Below are 18,473 nucleotides of genomic sequence, written 5' to 3' on the forward strand. Positions count from 1 at the left end.
AAATAAAAGCTTCCTATGCTGGCGGATATTTTACACTGATGTCACACTGAATCTGTAAAATAATAGTTTAGAGTTAAAAAAAGATTTCAAAGGAACTCTAAATAACTTGATGCCAGCATCACACTGTTTTTCCCTGCAGAGGGACATTGATTTGTCTTGTCACATGTTTCACATGTTCTTTTTGTTTGTTTGTTTGTTTGTTTGTTTAAAAAAAAACAGTTTATACTGTATACTGCACTTATTACTTTACTCAAGACCCCACATTATCATATTACTTCAGAGTAGTTTACTCTCAGACTGCTGGTTTACTTTACTTGTGGTTCCTACAATAATTAAAAGTAGAATGTATCAGGGCGAGGACACTTGTGACAAAGACTCCACTTGTGTGGAATGTTTGTGTCACAAACTCCAGCTTGACATATGGGCAGGTGTAAAAGTCATGCAGTGTTTATTTGCCATTTATTATGTGTTAAAAATAATAGAGTTAACAAAAGAAAAATGTGGGGGAGGAGGACCAGGTGGTTGAGGCAAATCAAAGAAATTAATAGTGCCTACAGCTTCTCTAAAGGTCAAGTCAACCAATGCTCAAACAAAAAGGCCCATCTACACAAGGGGTCAGTCAAAACCATTCAAGTGTTAAGAAATCAGTTTCACCCCGGTTCTTTTTATTCCTCGGGCATCCAGAGACGGCACCGGAACTCAGTAGTCATTTTCACAAAACCTTTATTCATCTTTATTCATCTTCATTTAAGCATGCATCTCCTAGAAGGGAAGACGTGCAAGAGTAAGAGTAATCTCCTCACCTAAGCTACACCAAATTCCTCTACACAACAGAGAAAACAGAGTTAACATATTACAAACACTGGTAACTGGTAGACCCCACCCAGGTCTCCCCTGGGGAATTTCCACTCAACATTAACTTCTCTTTGTCTTACTTTCACAGTTCAAAATGGGGAAGGGCCTCCTAGAAATCTACTCCTAAATTCATTACACACTCAGGCCTTTATTGCATCCAGGGCAGTGTCAGTGTCTCTACAATAATTCTACATCCTACCTAACACATTTTTAAACTCTCAAATAAGCTACGCATATCTTCACAAGAGAGGTATCAACCGCACACCCTAGTGTTTCTAATAACTGTTCCTCTGTTACATATCTACAGGGTACCCCCAAGCTTACCTGTCCAACCTCCTAACACAACCATTCTATTCACACACAAAATCTACTAAGTCACAGAGAGTCAGAAGCAGCCTCAGCTGGCCAGGGAGCTGCCCTTTTGTAATTGGCTTACTACGCCCAGATCAGCTAATAGATGTATGCCAATTAAGTTTGAATGGGCCAATAGTTGGAAGCTCTACACATGGAAGACGAGAGAAACAACAGCGCCACTTATTGTGGCATAAAACATAAAACATAGGCTTTCAAAACCTCAGCTAATTTGAATAACTGACAGGTACAACCACGTGATCTAAGAGGTTGGAGTTGGACTGACTTGTTAAGGAGAAAGATCTTTATTTTCATGAGTAAGTTTTTTTTTATGTATTTGCTAAATAAAACACATTATGGTAGAAAAGAGAGGATGGATTATATGGATTATATGGATAGAAAGAGGGGACACTTTTTGGTAGCGTATAGTTTAAGGTAAATAATCATCCAAACGGTACAATTAATATATCCATCCATCCATCCATCCATCCATCCATCCATCTTCATCCGCTTTGTCCGGGGCAGGGTCGCGGGGGCAGCAGCCTAAGCAAAGAGGCCCAGACCTCCCTCTCCCCAGCCACCTCCTCCAGCTTATCCGGGGGAATACCAAGGCGTTCCCAGGCCAGCCGAGAGATATAATCTCTCCAGCGTGTCCTGGGTCTGCCCCAGGGCCTCCTCCCGCTGGGACATGCCTGGAACACCTCACCCAGGAGGCGCCCAGGGGGCATCCTTGTCAGATGCCCGAACCACCTCAGCTGGCTCCTTTCGATGTGGAGCAGCAGCTGCTCTACTCTGAGCCCCTCCCGGATGGCCGAACTTCTCACCCTATCTCTAAGGGAGAGGCCAGCCACCCTTCGGAGGAAGCTCATTTCTGCCGCTTGTATCCGCGATCTCATTCTTTCGGTCACTACCCACAGCTCGTGGCCATAGGTGAGGGTAGGGACGTAGATCGACTGGTAAATTGAGAGCTTCGCTTTTACACTCAGCTCCCTCTTCACCACGACGGACCGGTGCAGCGTCCGCATTACTGCAGCTGCAGCCCCAATCCGTCTGTCGATCTCCGGCTCCCTTCTCCCATCACTCGCGAACAAGACCCCGAGATACTTGAACTCCTCCACTTGGGGCAGGAACTCATCCCCGACCCGGAGTGGGCACTCCACCCTTTTCCGGCTGAGAACCATGGCCTCAGATTGGAGGTGCTGATCCTCATTCCCGCTGCTTCACACTCGGCTGCGAACCGTTCCAGTGCGAGCTGGAGGCCCTCACCCGATGAAGCCAACAGAACCACATCATCTGCAAAAATCAGAGATGAGATTCTGAGGCCACCAAAGTGAAAGCCCTCCGCCACTTGGCTGCGCCTAGAAATCCTGTCCATAAAAATTATGAACAGAACCGGAGACAAAGGGCAGCCCTGGCGGAGCCCATCACCCACCGGGAACGAGTCCGACTTATTGCCGGCAATGCGAACCAAGCTCTTGCAACGGTTGTATAGGGATCGAATGGCCCGTAGCAATGGGCCAGACACCCCATATTCCCGCAACACCTCCCACAGGACACCCCGTGGGACACGGTCGAATGCCTTCTCCAAGTCCACAAAACACATGTAGACTGGTTGGGCAAACTCCCATGCACCCTCAAGTATCCTGGAGAGGATAAAGAGCTGGTCCAGTGTTCCGCGACCAGGACGAAAACCGCATTACAATACAATCCCCTCCTTGAATCGCTACCTTATCGTGGTGGAGGGGTTTGTGTGTCACAGGGATCCCAGGGGCTATGTTGTCTGGGGGCTTTTGCCCCCTGGTAGGGTCTCCCATGGCAAATTGGCCCTGGGTGAGGGACCAGACAAAGAGCGATTCATAAGACCCTTATGAAAAGGACACCGAGGGAACAGTTTACCCTGCCCGGGATAGGGTTACCGGGGCCCCGCCCTGGAGCCAGGCCCGGGGAGGGTGCCCGAGGGCGAGCGTCTGGTGGCCGGGCCTTAGTCCATGGGGCCCGGCCGGGCACAGCCCGAAGAGGAGACATGGGCCCATCCTCCCGCAGGCCCACCACCCGCAGGAGGCGCCATAGGGGTCGGGTGCATTGTGTGCCGGGTGGCGGCCAGGAGCGGAGGCCCTGGCGGACTGACCCCCGGCTGCCAAGACAAGACAATTAATATATTGATATTAATATTATTATTTCCTCTACTTGTAGGCCTATCAGAAATAAGAAGCTTGCAGAACAGTGGAAGCTTTTACTTTGAAAGAGGTGACTCCTCCTACCCCTCCTGTGGATGGCAGGAGGGGCACTTTCTTAAAGGCGTAACTGTTTTTCGCAAAACACCGTGTGCTCTTAAAATCCGGAACTCGTGATCGTCCACAGTGGTAGTTTACTCGCAGCAGTGGGCTTTAACGGCAAACCGCAGCCGGCTCCACACATCGCGGAGGTATTATGCTCTTCAGGCTATGATATATCAGGAGTCATGGCGGGTTGGCACCGGGTAACTGCCTTCTGTGTCGGGCTTTTATTAATGCTGTTGTCGGCACCCAGCTCCGAGAAACCGGCGGGGAAATGTCTCGGCGAAAAGCCTCGTCCATCCCCAAAACCCCCGGTCGTCCTCAGTAAGTGTTTCCTTCATCAATTTATTCCTTAGTTTGTCTTCTGTTGCCAAATAGTTGCACAACTTGCTGTCGTCCGTCAGTTAGCTAATCGGCAGCTGGCGATTTCGAAAGGAGACCAAACTCCATTTAAAGGGGGTCAAATTTAAGTTCTCCTGATGTTTATCAGCCATCATGTTAACTTAAAAATAATTCTGTATTTATCATATTACTACTTGGCAAGTCTTCAATTCGGCTTCAACATATTACACATAAGTCAATTCATTTTGAACTTTTGTAAATGTTTGGCCTGTTGTTGTGCTTGTCATCAGCTGCCAAAACAGAGAAATCCTCGTGTGTGCATCTCGGTGTTCAAGACTCTCTTATGATCAGATAATATGACGTTTCATTATTTTAGCTGTGCTGTATCAAAATAAAGTCTAAAACACGTTCCCACAATAAATGCAGAGTTAAAATTTGCTTTCAAGCGAGACGTCCTTAAATTGTTGGCTTCTTGAACGAGGGTTGGTTCGATTTACATAAGAAATAAGAAATAGGCTATCTTCATCTATCTGAAAACAAAAAAAGACATATAGCTGTACTGCTGTGGACAAGACTGACTGATTAACGTTATTTGAGGAAAGATTTAAACCTGCCAGCTGTGTCTGTGCCTGTGTTAAAGGGTAATCGTTTACAGCTCAGCCATCAGGTCATATGACAGAACGCGACTCTTCAGCTCAACAGCCAATCAGCTCCTCCAGACGCTGAGGGAGTCTCCCCTCATACCTTTCTGGGCCATGTAACCTTTAGGAGTGACTTTAAAATAAATAAGAATAAAAAATGAAATGGGTTTTACCTCAAAATCTCATTTTTCATTTCATGTTTTATACTTGTTTGGCTGTACTGTAGACTTTTCTTTTTTTTTATACAGCTTACAGAATGAAAAGCACAGGTGTAGTGACTTGTTTTATTCAGCTGAAACCTTCCCTGACTTCTGAATGTAAGCATAGCTTGTTAAGAGTTATAATTACACCTGTACACATTACAAGTACTATGTCCGGCATTAAAAATGCCATAGCTGACAGACAGGTAGGAGTATATTAGAAAGAAAAAAAGAGCGTAGTGGAAAAAGGAGAAAGATGAGGATAAGGGACAAAGCGCCAACTGCTGCATTTTTTTATTTAAAAACACAAACGGCACTTGAAAGAGAGAAGGGGAAAAATAAAAATAGATATGATCGTGTGAGTGTCACGAAACACATTTTATGAGGAAGAGAAAAAAACCACAATGCCAGAGGCAGAGAGGCCCAGGAGACCCGGACCATTTGTCCCACCCTCCTTGCCCTGATGCCAAGGGGCAAGAGCCCCACACTATCGGAGGTAACTGGGAGTTGACTCCTCCAGAGGCCGCCCATGCCGTCATGAGCTGATGACGATCCCAAGGACGAGTGATTTTCAAGACACATCTGTATCTGCAGCCTCTGGCGCCCCAGTAGTTCTTGTTCGGATTTTTGTCAGAAGGGAATTTTTGCTTCCTTCTTGATACATATTACAGTTTCACACAATCACTCAGCTTTGCTGTTTCTGATTCAGATTCTGTGCTAATTTGAAGTAGTCCCAGTTTCTGTGTGGTTTACAAAATCACTTAATGCAAGCACCATATTGGTTTTTTAGGGACTTCTCCTGACAGATCATGTGTCCTACACGACAGCTGCTCACATCTGGCTGAAGCCATGAATTGTTTTTGTTTTTTTGGGGTTTTTTTTTTGCAACTCTGTGTTTAGATTTTATATTTCCTCATTTATTTAACCAGTGGGTCATCCGCCTTGGTCAGTTGTGGCTTGCTTCACACAAACTGCAGTTTTCCCCCTTAACGTCCACCCGTGTGGAACCTGTGTGCAGAAACTGAGCGTCCCTTTGACAGAAGTCTTTAAAGGATTTATTTGTATTCTACTTCATGGACTAAAATAAAAGTACAGTTCACATGGTGTCCACCTATAGTTTTGATTAAAGTGTCACTGGGGAAGTTCTGGGAAGGTTTTTGGAGTATGGGAACAGTAATACAAACTCCTCAACTGCTTCAGACCAAAGGCTGAATTGCAGCTGAATGTCTAAAGCATGTTTTTAAAATGATTGTACAGTCAGATGTGCTGCATGCATGATGAGACTGACTACTCTGCTGGATCCATGGCTTCTTAACCGATACATAATGGCAGATTAAATTTCTGCAGTTCATCCACTCCTCCGCTGGCTTCTTGGGATTTAGAGTAATTTGCACAGCTTCTATATGGTTACATAAGTGCATGTTAATAGTCTAAAGGCTAAGTGCTGATCAATGTCCCTGATAAGTGAATCATTGCTAATGTTGCTCATTGCAGTTCCAGGAGATCTGGGAAACCAGCTGGAGGCGATGCTGGACAAACCCACTGTGGTCCATTACATCTGCTACAAGAAGACTGACACATACTTCACACTGTGGCTCAACCTGGAGCTGCTGGTGCCTGTAGCCATAGACTGCTGGATAGACAACATTAGGTGGGTGTCGGTGCCTGAATTTGTCACGTGAAGAAGAGAAAAGTGCTGTTTGTCAGTCGCTGAATTAATTACCATTAACCAAGTTGCCCCTTTTTACATTACTAGCTTTTATTGTTGTTTGTCTTCATTGATTGTAAAAAATATAAAATCTTAATGTGCTGTTTTTTGGTGGAGAAATGCTGAGGTGCCAATACCTGGATAAGATAGTCCTCCCCTTTATCAACAAGGTCTAGAGGATAACAAAGTGCAATCTGCTCAAAGACATCAGGAATTGAGTAAACCTGTACTTTAGTACAGTCATAAGAATGATAAAGTAAAACATCTGGAGAGAGACGTGTAAGACAAATTCTTACTTTAGTCCTACTTTGGACTCGGATTGACTAATCTGGGTTGACTAAATCGATCATGGAAATTTTAACCTGACTTTCTTTGCGCTGCAATTTATTTTCACAAAGTATGAGCTTTTATTTTGAAATCAAAGCAATGGGAATAGATCGGTTCTCACGTGACTGAATGATTTTTCTGCAAGCAGCACATTTGTACTGCAGCTTGACCAGGTTACCAGGTTTTCAAGGGGTGACTGTATCCCATTATTGTGGCTCTGTGGCTTCAGATCATGCCAATACCACTTTGCATCTCTGCTGTAGAGATCCCTGGAAAAGAAGTGCTTATATTTGCCAATGTTGTTAGTGATCTTCACTTACTGTCATTTCAGTTTTGTTGGAAAAGTCCTTATTTACCCACATTTCTACAAAGGGATGGAAACTGCTGAAGGAGTCAGTCCTACACACATAACAGAATTATTAACTGGAAATACCCCAACGTAAAATGTTAGTTTGGGTTACAGCAGGGTACCTCCACTTGTTGCCTCTATAGTACAATGTAATGGCAGATTTCACTCGAATAAGGAACATGACCAAATGCGTTTAAAGCTTGGCATGTTCTCAGATGCTCATTTCTGCTTTTCATACCAAACATCTTTACTTTCATCTGCGTTGTATATCTACAAACCGCACATGTGGAAGTTGTTGTCACACATAAATAACAAGAAGGTGGAATAACGGAGACCTAAAACGAGAAGTGTTTCTGTTGCCTTGTAAAGGGCGCGCGTGTGTGTCTTTGGTTGACCACAGATGCAGAACTGAGATAAATTGAATATTGCAAACTTGTGTGTGCAGGCTGATCTACAACCAGACCACACACACCACCTCTTCCCCACCAGGTGTGGACATCCGCGTCCCTGGGTTCGGGAAGACCTTCTCAGTGGAGTACCTGGATCCAAGCAAACGCAGTGTGGGTGGGTTAAATGGCCACATTTTTAACTGACGTCCTCTCACTGTGACCAGATTTTGTTGCTGATCAAATTTACCCTGATACCATATTTAATGCTTAATGTTTTCTCATGTGTGTGTGTGTTGCAGGAATGTATTTCTTCAGTATAGTGCAGGCACTGGTAGACTGGGGTTACACCAGAGATGATGATGTGAGAGGAGCACCCTATGATTGGAGGAAAGCGCCCAGTAAGCTACCACACTTGAAAAACCAGGCGGAAACATGGCCAGAAGTGGTGCATATTTAAATAAAATAAAAAATCACAAAACTGTCGAGGGTAACAGGTGTATTTCATATATTTACCAGAACTGCTTTGCTCCAGTTCCCCTTTCAAAAGTTGATTCTTCTAGACCAGAAACCTCTTGAGTTTTGGTTTCCAGCAGTTGTGAAGATAATGATGGGGATTAAAATTATTAGTTGTATATTTTCTGCCCTCAAACGGGGTCAAATTTCCTTTTACATCCATGCCCAAAGTGCTTGAAGTGAGCGTGTCATGCAAACCGACGTCCACTGTTTATTTTTGAGCAGGTGTCTTTAAAAAAGATCCCTCATTTCTAACTTTCCTCCATAGACCACTTTGTGGTTGTTGCCCATTGTGATATAAGAACAGGCCAAGCATTCACCTCGGCTCGACTGGCGCTCTCGAATTTCCAAATTGGAAACTGCAGTCTGCCTTCTTATATTCTCAGTCTAACTGTACCAGAATGGAGTGAAGCCACCACCAGCTCATTTGTATTTCAGTCCACAGTCTGTTAGAAACAACGCAGTTCAGGCGTGATGACCTGTGGTATCTTGGACATGTGATATTTCAACTAGCTTATTACACAAGCATTAAAGATCTATATGCAGCCAGCTGTTTTGCAGCAGCACATGAGTGACTCCTCAATATTTGGTTGGCCGGGACTTTCCTTAGTTTTCTAATGAACTAGTCTTATGAGGTGATTGCATAACTCTTAACATGCATCTCTTTACTGGAACAGAAGGACATATAAAGCACAGTAGCCAGTATTTTGAAGAACATGTTCGTGCTATAAAGCAGCTGACACATTTGTCATGCACTGCATTTCTGCTTTCATGCCCTGAGCATAAAAAGGAAGGTTTAAGTCTTCCATGATGGCTTTGTCTCTTGAAAAAGTAGACTTGTGTAGAAATGGATGTGAGAAAATTGATTAAACCGTGAGGGCTGACTGGGTTTTCTTGAGTGTTCTTCTCATACTAAAGATTTGCCATCTAGTTTTATTTGTTTGACAGTCGTGAATGTCATAACGTTTTGTGTGTGTCATCATCTGCTCTCATGTCTTCGTCAGATGAGAATAAAGATTATTTCTTGGCGCTGCAAAAGATGATTGAAGAGATGGTGGAGAAGGCTGGAGAGCCCGTGGTGCTCATCGCGCACAGCATGGGCAACCTGTACACTCTGTACTTCCTCAACCAGCAGCCACAGGCTTGGAAAGATCGGTACATCAAGGCTTTCGTCTCTCTCGGAGCGCCGTGGGCCGGCGTAGTGAAGACCTTACGTGTGGTCATCTCTGGTAAGAGACGAACCAGCATTACAAAAAAAGTACTGATATACATGTTGTTGACTGCCCGGCATAGTCACAAACTCTGTGCCTCGGCACCAGAATACTGTGAACAGAACATTTTTGGATCAGACATGCTTTTAAAAAAAAAAAAAAGTCTCATAATTGGCTTATTTGTGCATAAAATTAAAACAGTTAATGTAATGTAGAGAGGTTGTTCAACCAGCTCACAGTTTGCCACTAAAGATGAAACATTTACTGATGGGAATATTCAGACATATTAGATATACTTGGCTCTATGTTTAGATATGTTACTGTAACAACTGTCCTGCTAATTGAGCTACAGCTACTAGCCCTGACATTAGCTTCCTCATTCATAGTTAGTTCTATGCAAAATATATCGTATGTATAATTAATGCTGAACTGTAGCATCTTAATCGCAATTATCAGACATTTGCTGCTTTAATTGGCCAAAGATTCAGACTGAGAATCCCAGCTGAGCACCAAATTGAGGGCCCTCAAAACTACATCAGCAAAATGTAGTTTGACTGGTTTCTTTCTAATTGCAGATGCAGTCTTCACATTAAAAATGTGTGGAACGTGAAGATGAAAAACATCTTTGCATGCTAATCTAGAAGTTTTTTGCATTTTTGGAAATGCAATGATCAGCTAGAAAAATATTAGTTAAGTCCATCTTTGTGTAATCTTCATACACTAAAACATTTTTTGTCAAATAAATGTCTGGTTTTACAAAGGATATTAGGCTGCAACTGAATTTTACAGGCCAGTGTATTGGTTTATTAATGTCAGACCAAATCTATAATCCACACCGGAGTTTACAGGAATTTAAAATTCTCTGCGACAGCAGTCTTCCACTTTTTGCTCTCTGCTAGCCTACTCGAGAAATGTTCACCAAACTAAAACTGAAACTGACAACAAATATTTGAAATAAAATATCTTCTGCAAGAGCATCCTGACCAAGAGACTGAGGACTGCGGCATATATCAGGTGTTTGCCAGGACATGCTTCCCTTTTCTAAGTCACCACTCAACGAAAGCTTTAGCTATCTTTCAATTCTCCATCCTTTTATTTCTGTTCCACTTTCTAGGTGATAATAACCGCATCCCAGTGATCAGCCCGCTCAGGATTCGCTCCCAGCAACGTTCTGCTGTCTCCACCAACTGGCTGTTTCCCTTTGTCCGCTCCTGGCCCAAAGATAAGGTGTGTGTTTGTTTAAATGGGAATTAATTTTTCCTTCTATGTCAACATAAACTTATTCCTGACACGTTAGAGCAGCCTTACAGCAATGGTTGGTGATGTAGTTTTAGACAGAATATGATCATCAGAGGTGACCAAATCAAGTGTTTCCACCTCCAGGTCTTTGTCCAGACACCTACCGCCAACTACACTGTGCAGGACTACCATCGCCTCTACTCTGACATCAATTTTGAGGACGGCTGGATGATGCAGCAGGACACAGAATCGCTGGTGGCTGACTTCACACCCCCCGGCGTGCCTGTCCACTGTCTGTATGGTGTAGGCATTTCCACTCCTGAAGCATTTCAGTACTCAGAAAAGTTCCCAGACGTGGAGCCCACAGTGTTGACCGGTGAGGGGGACGGGACGGTGAACCTGTACAGTGCCCTCCAGTGCAAACGCTGGATAGGAAAGCAGAAGCAGCCTGTGACGTTGGTTGAACTTCCACAAAATGAGCACGTTGACATGCTGCTCAATGTGACAACTGTGGACTATATTAAGAAAGTGGTGTTTTCTCCGTGATGCTGGCTGGCAGGCAGACTGCTCTGTTTGCCTTACACTGACACGCGGAGCAAGACGGGAACTGACGTCTCACCTGTCTGAACAATGATTGCCAAATATTCCCCATTTATGCCACAATGCTCAAGGAAAGTATTACGGTTCTTTAGGAGAAATGTAGGTTGATATATATATATTTTTTGGATTTTTATAGCTGTTACTCTAAAGTCTACATGCAAAGAGTTAAACTCTTTGCATGTAGACTTGCATGTGCTTTAATAAAATGGTTGATGTTTTGATCTTCAATGAGATTTCTGAACTCTGACTGTATTGTGGTAAAATTGTAACTAGTTAAAGCAAATACTGAATTTACAGCCTTTTCATTCCAGCTGATTTTTTATTTTTTTTTAATATAAATCCTGCCTTTTTTCAAAATTTCATCTTAGCTGTATATCGCTGGTTGTTAGGATTCATGTTACAAAAAGCGCGTGCTGAAGGATTAGACCCATACACATCTGATTTCTAGGTTTCAAAGATGGTTGAATTTGATATCTTCTTGGACTAAAGACTTCTCCTTTCCCTGATTTAAGCCTTCAAACTGTTCCTGAGGGAAGATGACACACTATTGGTCATAAGATGGAGTTTATATCTACCAAATGGAATTTTATGTTTTTAACTGATTAGTGATTTAATTTGTGAAACCTAGGAGTTTTATCAGTGAAACTTATCGATTGGGTCTCATGAGGACAACTTAATTGGCTTACAAAACTCATAAAGTGGCCAAAGCAACATAAAAGCTACCCTAAGGCTCAGATTTACCAATCAAAAAACTCTTTGTGAGGCTGCATGTAAGGCAGAAAGTCAACTGAAGAATCAGTGCAGTCTAGACACCGGCCCGTAGGACACATGCTGCTCTTGCCATCCTGCTAGTATGGGGTTATCTTATCATTTAAAGGTGGCATTTCTGCTGAATACTAGAAGTATTTCTGGTTTAAACTTTAAATTTATATGTATCAGATCAGTGGGTACCTCAAGGCACTTCACACTGGAAAGTCAGCAGAATAGAAGTCCAATAATCAAACAATCCTTGATGAGCAAGCATTGGATGACAGAGGAAGAAATCCCTGTTTAACAGGAAGAAGGCTCCAGGTTAGGTTTGCAAAAGCCATGATTTGGCTTAGAATAAAACTTTTTTTTTTTTTTTTGGGTCTTACCTTCATTTACTCAAACACTAGAGGTGTCTCACACACATGACACTGACTTCATAACTGATTGTTTACATTTGTGGGTTTAAACTTTACTCTGTGCAGACCTATCAAAGGGTCTGTTTTGGGTTTCTCTCAGAGGGTGAGCCCAACCTGGGCTGGCTAGTCAGGGGAAGAGGGACCCCTTCTGTGTCTGCTACTGAATACACGGAATGCCATCATTTAAAGAGCTGATGCTTTTTTGAAATGCTAAGATGGTTTGTTCAGGACAAAGATTTTAATAAATCCTAAGACTTTTGTATATATCAGGACCGAATGATTCAATAAATTAGTTCTTGACACCAGATTTCATGCTCTGAAGCTTAATTACAGCCACCGGGGGATGACTCAAGACCATGAGATGGGTTTTTCTTTTGTGGATGTGAAAAGTTCAAAATTGGACAGTGTGTTCTGACGTGACTGTATTGTGCCATGCTGCCCCTCACCGGGCCAGACCAAGATGATCTACTTATTCACGTGCTGCCTTCTATTCATTAAATTCTTTCAAATATTTGCAGTGAATCCCTCTTGTATACCTTACTCTAAAGCTCTGTTTTATTTTCTCCATGTATGGATGTTGTTTAGGAAGATTAGGACTATGTGAATTATATGATCAAGTCAGGCACACACAACATTTGCTCTAACCACAGGAAGCCCCAATATTTCTGTTTGCCAGGGGGAGCTAATCAAAAATGTTGAACAAAAACAGGGAACTAAAATAAAAAAAAAAAAAAGGCTCAACTTTAAGAGAACTTCACTTTGACTTCATTCAATATGTGAAATCTAGATTTTGACATTTAAACTTCTTGAATATGAGTGAAACCAGTCGCTGAATTCCTTCCACTGTTCTGGTAAAACGTACAGCTGTGACACTTGAGGTTTCTATGCTGACCAAATCCACAACTTCCTTTCAGCGATTCAGTCATGCATATGCCATAATTCTTCAGCGCTCTCACCACTGTCCCATACGTAATGGAAAAATACAAAAGAAGTAACGTCTTTATTTAAATACATAAAACATTTCAATACTTTTGCAGTTAGCTGTGATTGTGTTCGTTGGGGCGTTTCAGGAGTTTTTAAAAGGACATTTAAAATGTTAGCAATTCAGTGAACACTGGAGTCAGAGCTGAGGTAACGAGTCTCCCTCATATCTGTGCAAAGACAACATCAGCTTTACTCCATTAGTAACTTCATGTTTTAGGATTCCAGAGCAAAGCGGAAAGTCTTGTTTCCCGTCCTGCAGCGAAGCTCCGAGCAGTCCAGCCTCAACACAAATGGTCCGTCTTCGTGGTCGTCTACTAGACTCTACAACATATTCAAAAAATAAAACAAATTCAGTTACATCTACTGCAGCTGGGCTAAAGAACCTGTGCTCTAATTTTGTTAAAACAGAGTTTAATAACTCCAAAATGAAGGAAACTCTGGGTCTTCTGCTCCAGAAAGAGGGTTAACTTTAACTTAAATTCAGTCAGTTAAACTCAGGATTCTGTTAACCAAACCTGCTCGCTGTCGGGTTTCCTTCAACCCGAGTTTCTCTGAGCTCCCCTCTCATCAAGCCTGAAGCAGCTGACTAAAGCGTAACACCTTTTCATTTGTATGTTGATATTAAAGCACATACCAGAACAACTTATTTCACGCATGACCAAGGACACACAGATCTTTGGACACGTTTGGATTAATTTTCCAAAACTCTAAAACTCTGTGGCATTACGGCAGCTCAAACAATTACAATACATAACTGAAATTTTCCCTGTTTAAATGAAGCATATTTAAAATACAGGATTACACTATATCCAATTTTATCTTATCAATAAGTAACTGTGAATCCTCCTTTTATCCGAGCTTCACTGATAACTTGTGAAAAGCCAGACTGCTGACCAATCCTTGTTTAGCAGATCCTTTACAGTGAAAGACAACGAGCTGACAATAAAGTAACAAAAATGAAGAGAAGCTGATTTTATGTAATTACTGCTTGGCCACTACAGGTTTTCATATCCCTGTCTGGGTTTAAAGTGCCATTTCTCACAGACAGGAAATGAAAACGGTATATCAGCACTGATGTGTGACCCACTATTATCATAGTTTTAAGAATAATTCAAAAACATTTCAGTCAGACTGTTGCTTATCTGAGATATACTGAGTTTATTAATCACACCTGGACTCGGCTTGCTATGACAAGCAGACTGGGCCCTTAAAATCAACTAAAGAACTACAAAAAAAATCTAACAAATTAGGAGGAACAAAGAAATCATATAAAGATAATACAAACAGATGTCAGTGCTGGGATTTAGGATTTAGGAAAAATCACAAGTTGTCCGAGTACCTGCAGCTCCTGCATGCACTCCTCCATCTGCACTGTCTGGTCTCCCACACACCAGGCCAGACTCACGTGGAAGGATGGATCCTATGAAACACATTAAGGAACATTATAGGCTCTTTCAGTGCTTTTTTTCTAAAGATGAGATGATAAAATTATTTTTCTTTTTGTAAATTTGCTGTTTGTTCTCTGATGTGTCATATTAAAGTCTCTGCTTGGTATCTGTGTTTAACACCACGCCTGCCCTTCGATCAGAATGAAGAGGCCGGTGCAACATAGAAGAACATCGCGCTCACTAATCAGAACCCTGCATTTAATGTGGCATTACTCTACTGCATACAAAATCATCACACAATAGTGGGTAAAGCTGCAGATTTGTTTGTGTGTGTGTTTAACTGACCTTGTAGAAAGTCTCCAGGCGAAACTCTGTCATCGTCCTGTCAACAGCTCGGATCAGATCCAACATCTGAGCATGCCCAGTTGACACTTCCATCCCCAGGAATGTCCTGCAGGCAAAACACACACACACACAGAAACTGGAGCAGCATACTTTTTGGCAGCAGATCTGAACAGTCTGTGCAACAATGACAATATGTGTAAAGTATGAGGACAGTTATGCATCCAGTTTGATGATATACTAAATGTTATGTTTTCCCCTAGCTGGCTGATCTGGGGTGGGTTTTATTTCCTTGTTGAGGAACGCAGCTGTGAGCTGCAGCAAGAGTGCCGCTAACTAAGTCACATATTTTGACTTTCAGCTGTCCAGGATCGATGTCTGTCCACCTTCAAGTTTAGAAGGAAAGCTTCTTTAAACATTTGCTTTCGCAATCTAATCTTTGTTAGTTGCACAGTCAGCTCTTTACTTCTAATGTTCACAGACATCTAAACGTTGATCCTAAAATCTACACGATCTCACAATCAACACCGAACCACGTGGAAGCGCTTCTGTGCAATTTTGTGGCTTTGTCTCAAACAAAGCTCAGCATGCATGTTTTATCAGTACACATGTCAGTGAGCTGGTGTGGATGTGCTGAAGCTGTGTAACGGTCCAAATACTTACAGTCTGACTTCTGTTCGAATTAAAAACTCAACTGTACCTCGTTTTCTCTGCATTAGAGTACACGCGCAGTCTCTCTGCCGAGCACACGAACCTGGCGATGAGCAATACAACCAGAATAAGTGTGTCACCAGAGTTATAGATGTCTGCATTTTTCTGCACACTGTTTCCTTTATTTTTTCCTCTTTTTACCATCTGGTCTTGTGATTTTAGATTTTTAAATGTTAAAACTCTTTTGCATCTTATAAAATAATGCCACCTTACTTACCAGTACATTAGTGTTGTCACAATACCAGTGTTTCTGACTTTGAAAGCTTAACATTTAAAGCTGGGAAAATGCAATAAAACTTCTGATTTTTATTAAAATTAAGTATATTATAGCTGTGCCATGACAACAAGGTTCATTTTATCATATTAGCACCAACATAACAAACTGCTATTAGACTAAAAATTTGTCAGTCACAAATCATTAACCCATGAGTGGGCTTATTTAATACAGCTGATAATCCTATATTTGACACATAGATTGACCTAGATTTATAAAATCAACAATTTCTTACTCAATCTGAACCAAAATGAGTGACTGAGTCCATAAACTCAGCAGGGAAGTGTTTACAGAATTCTGTTTTTCCATACACTTCTATAGGACCTGAGTCTTTTCCCCCCACAGTTATCGCCATCTAGTGGCCTAAAGATTGAATGCAGGATTTTAGGCACTCTGCACTGGCTTCACTTCTCCTACACAGAAGTGTGGCCATGTTTATTTATTTATTTATTTATTTTAACCACCTGTGATCAAATTCACACAGAAGCTTCTTGGGGATGAAGCCAACACAGAGATGCCAAAAGCTGCAGCTCCCTCCAATGGCCACTTGAGGGTGGCTACAAAAGCAAGCCAACACCCACTGGGTTGTCCCGCGTTAAAATACCCAACTTCAGAGATAAAATCTAGATGTTTACAGCCTGGTACACAAAATGTTTTTGACTCTATAAATTATATTTTCAACTTATTTAATAAGTCATTCATCTGGGTTTTGTTAAGGTTTAAAAGTTAAGAGTTTTCCGAAAACTAAACTGGAGGCTTTAAGAAAAAGCAGAGCTGTACTCTACATTAAAAAAAATATAGCTCTCTTTTTGACATCACTGAAGTAAATAATTAATCCATATCATTATAATAAATTTAAAAAAAACAACCTTTTGCAGCCTGTAAGACTTGACTTGAGGCTCTGTGTGAACGGCTGGATCCAGTGGTGTCTGAGCACCACTGTCTGGGACAGGCTGAGGTGGAACTCATCCTGCACAGTCAAAACCACACCCCGGGCACATGCTGCCGAGAGAATCCCATTCAACAGCTCCCCAAACTCCTCTTCAGGATGATCTGAGGAGACAGAGAGCAAAGCAGGCACAAGGTGAGAAATCAAGACGTGAGCTTCGTTGACCGGTCGCTTGCTGTACACAGTGACTGCCTTACATGGGAAATAAACGTAGCTAGCCCAGTTTCCTCTTTCATGCTTGAAGGAGCGGATGCGTCCACCATGAAGAGAGCTGTCTTCAGTCTGTGAGTCCACCTCATCTGGAAACATGGTCAAGACACAGCCAGGGAGAGGCAGTCTGCAGAAAGCACAGCCAGGATGGAGTAATTCTTTTTACCCAGCACGCTTTAATATAATTTATATTTTCCTCAGCTGTGACGTAAAGAATTCTGGGCGTCCTGGGAAACGCAGGATTTCTCACTCAACGGTCACTTTTGTTATTGCTTGATTGAACAATTATTTGCTCCAATTTATGTTATTCTATCTGAAAATTTTGTATCAGCCTTGTAAAGATGGAGTTATGTTTTCTCACCTTTTGTTTTGTCTGCGTGAAAAATCCAAAGATAGACACCTGAAAATCTTGCTTGACAAAGAAATGCATCAAATCCTCACAAGTAAAAAGTGGGAAAATAGCAGTTACGTAATTACTTTAAAAAGTTCATAGTATTCAATTATGAAATCTTTTTGGGTTTTGTTCACTGTTTATGATTTATATGGGTATTACTGACCTTCACAGTTTATGTAGTTAGGTCAGTTTGGTGCCAATGACGAGAACTTCCGTTTTTATGACTATTCAATTTGAGAAAGTTGCAGGGAAACCAGGTTATGATCTCATGGGGCAAACAAAGAGGCAGATGGATAGGACAGGTTTGAAATAACATTTATTTATTTATTTATTTATTATTTAGTTTACTTCACATTTTATAGATTGCCCGTTGCCCATACTGTTTTATTCTGTTATATATTTATTTATAGTTTGGGCAGGTTTGGTCTTCCGTAGTTTAGCTATATCACCAACGCTAACACCCGAGAGAGGGTTACACAGCCATGAGACACACCTTGATTTGCGGCTCTCTTCCTCAGTTTTGGGTTTTTTCCTCGTTGGCAAACCATCATCTTCCTCTTGGCACTTTCGGCAGGTAGTTTCACTCTGATTTTTCGCTCCTTCAGCTTCACCGCCAGCCTCACCGTCCTCCTCCGAGCTGCTGCTGCTGTAGCCAACCAACATTTTAAACTACCTGATATTCCGCCACATTATTTAAAATAAGAGATCAACTCACGGGAGCTCATATAACTTTTTAAACCATGCACATAAGAAAGGTGCCTGCCTTCCAGCGCCTTCTGCGCTTCACTTCCGATATAAACAACCTGTTGTAACCATAAATTAGGTTCCGGTGTAACATAACGCCTGCTGTAAATCAGTTCCCCTTTCGATGGTTTGTGGATAAAGAAAATGTGTATATACTGTGTCAGCTGTGTATCTTATGTGTATTAATGCAGTGTGAGCTATTCGGAACAAAATATACCAAGTTTAATAGAGCCATTTAGAAAATGTTTTTTTTTCTTTTTTTTTCCTCTATTCTTTAAAGTATAGATACGGAACAGGGATACTTTCTTTT

The 18,473-nt window shown here is 41.9% G+C and overlaps 2 protein-coding genes across 2 annotated transcripts; one reads left to right on the plus strand and one right to left on the minus strand.

Moving 5' to 3' along the window:
• Positions 1 to 3,492: 3,492 nt before the first annotated feature.
• pla2g15 (phospholipase A2, group XV) lies at positions 3,493 to 12,680 on the plus strand. The gene is made up of 7 exons (XM_082538177.1): positions 3,493 to 3,806; positions 6,160 to 6,316; positions 7,495 to 7,613; positions 7,738 to 7,836; positions 8,956 to 9,180; positions 10,277 to 10,389; positions 10,546 to 12,680. The coding sequence occupies exons 1-7, from the start codon at positions 3,668 to 3,670 to the stop codon at positions 10,945 to 10,947; spliced, it is 1,254 nt and encodes a 417-aa protein (XP_082394303.1). The 5' UTR covers positions 3,493 to 3,667; the 3' UTR covers positions 10,948 to 12,680.
• A 472-nt stretch (positions 12,681 to 13,152) lies between these two features.
• Positions 13,153 to 18,220, minus strand: usb1 (U6 snRNA biogenesis 1). The gene is made up of 7 exons (XM_082538180.1): positions 17,913 to 18,220; positions 17,013 to 17,152; positions 16,736 to 16,919; positions 15,582 to 15,635; positions 14,885 to 14,990; positions 14,491 to 14,571; positions 13,153 to 13,472 (listed from the first exon to the last, which is right to left on the minus strand). Exons 1-7 carry the CDS (start codon positions 18,080 to 18,082, stop codon positions 13,365 to 13,367), a joined length of 843 nt encoding a protein of 280 aa, XP_082394306.1. The 5' UTR covers positions 18,083 to 18,220; the 3' UTR covers positions 13,153 to 13,364.
• Between the last annotated feature and the right edge of the window lie 253 nt (positions 18,221 to 18,473).

The sequence above is a fragment of the Aulonocara stuartgranti genome, assembly GCF_965226115.1.
Source record: "Aulonocara stuartgranti genome assembly, chromosome: 7".
Lineage (NCBI taxonomy): Eukaryota > Metazoa > Chordata > Actinopteri > Cichliformes > Cichlidae > Aulonocara > Aulonocara stuartgranti.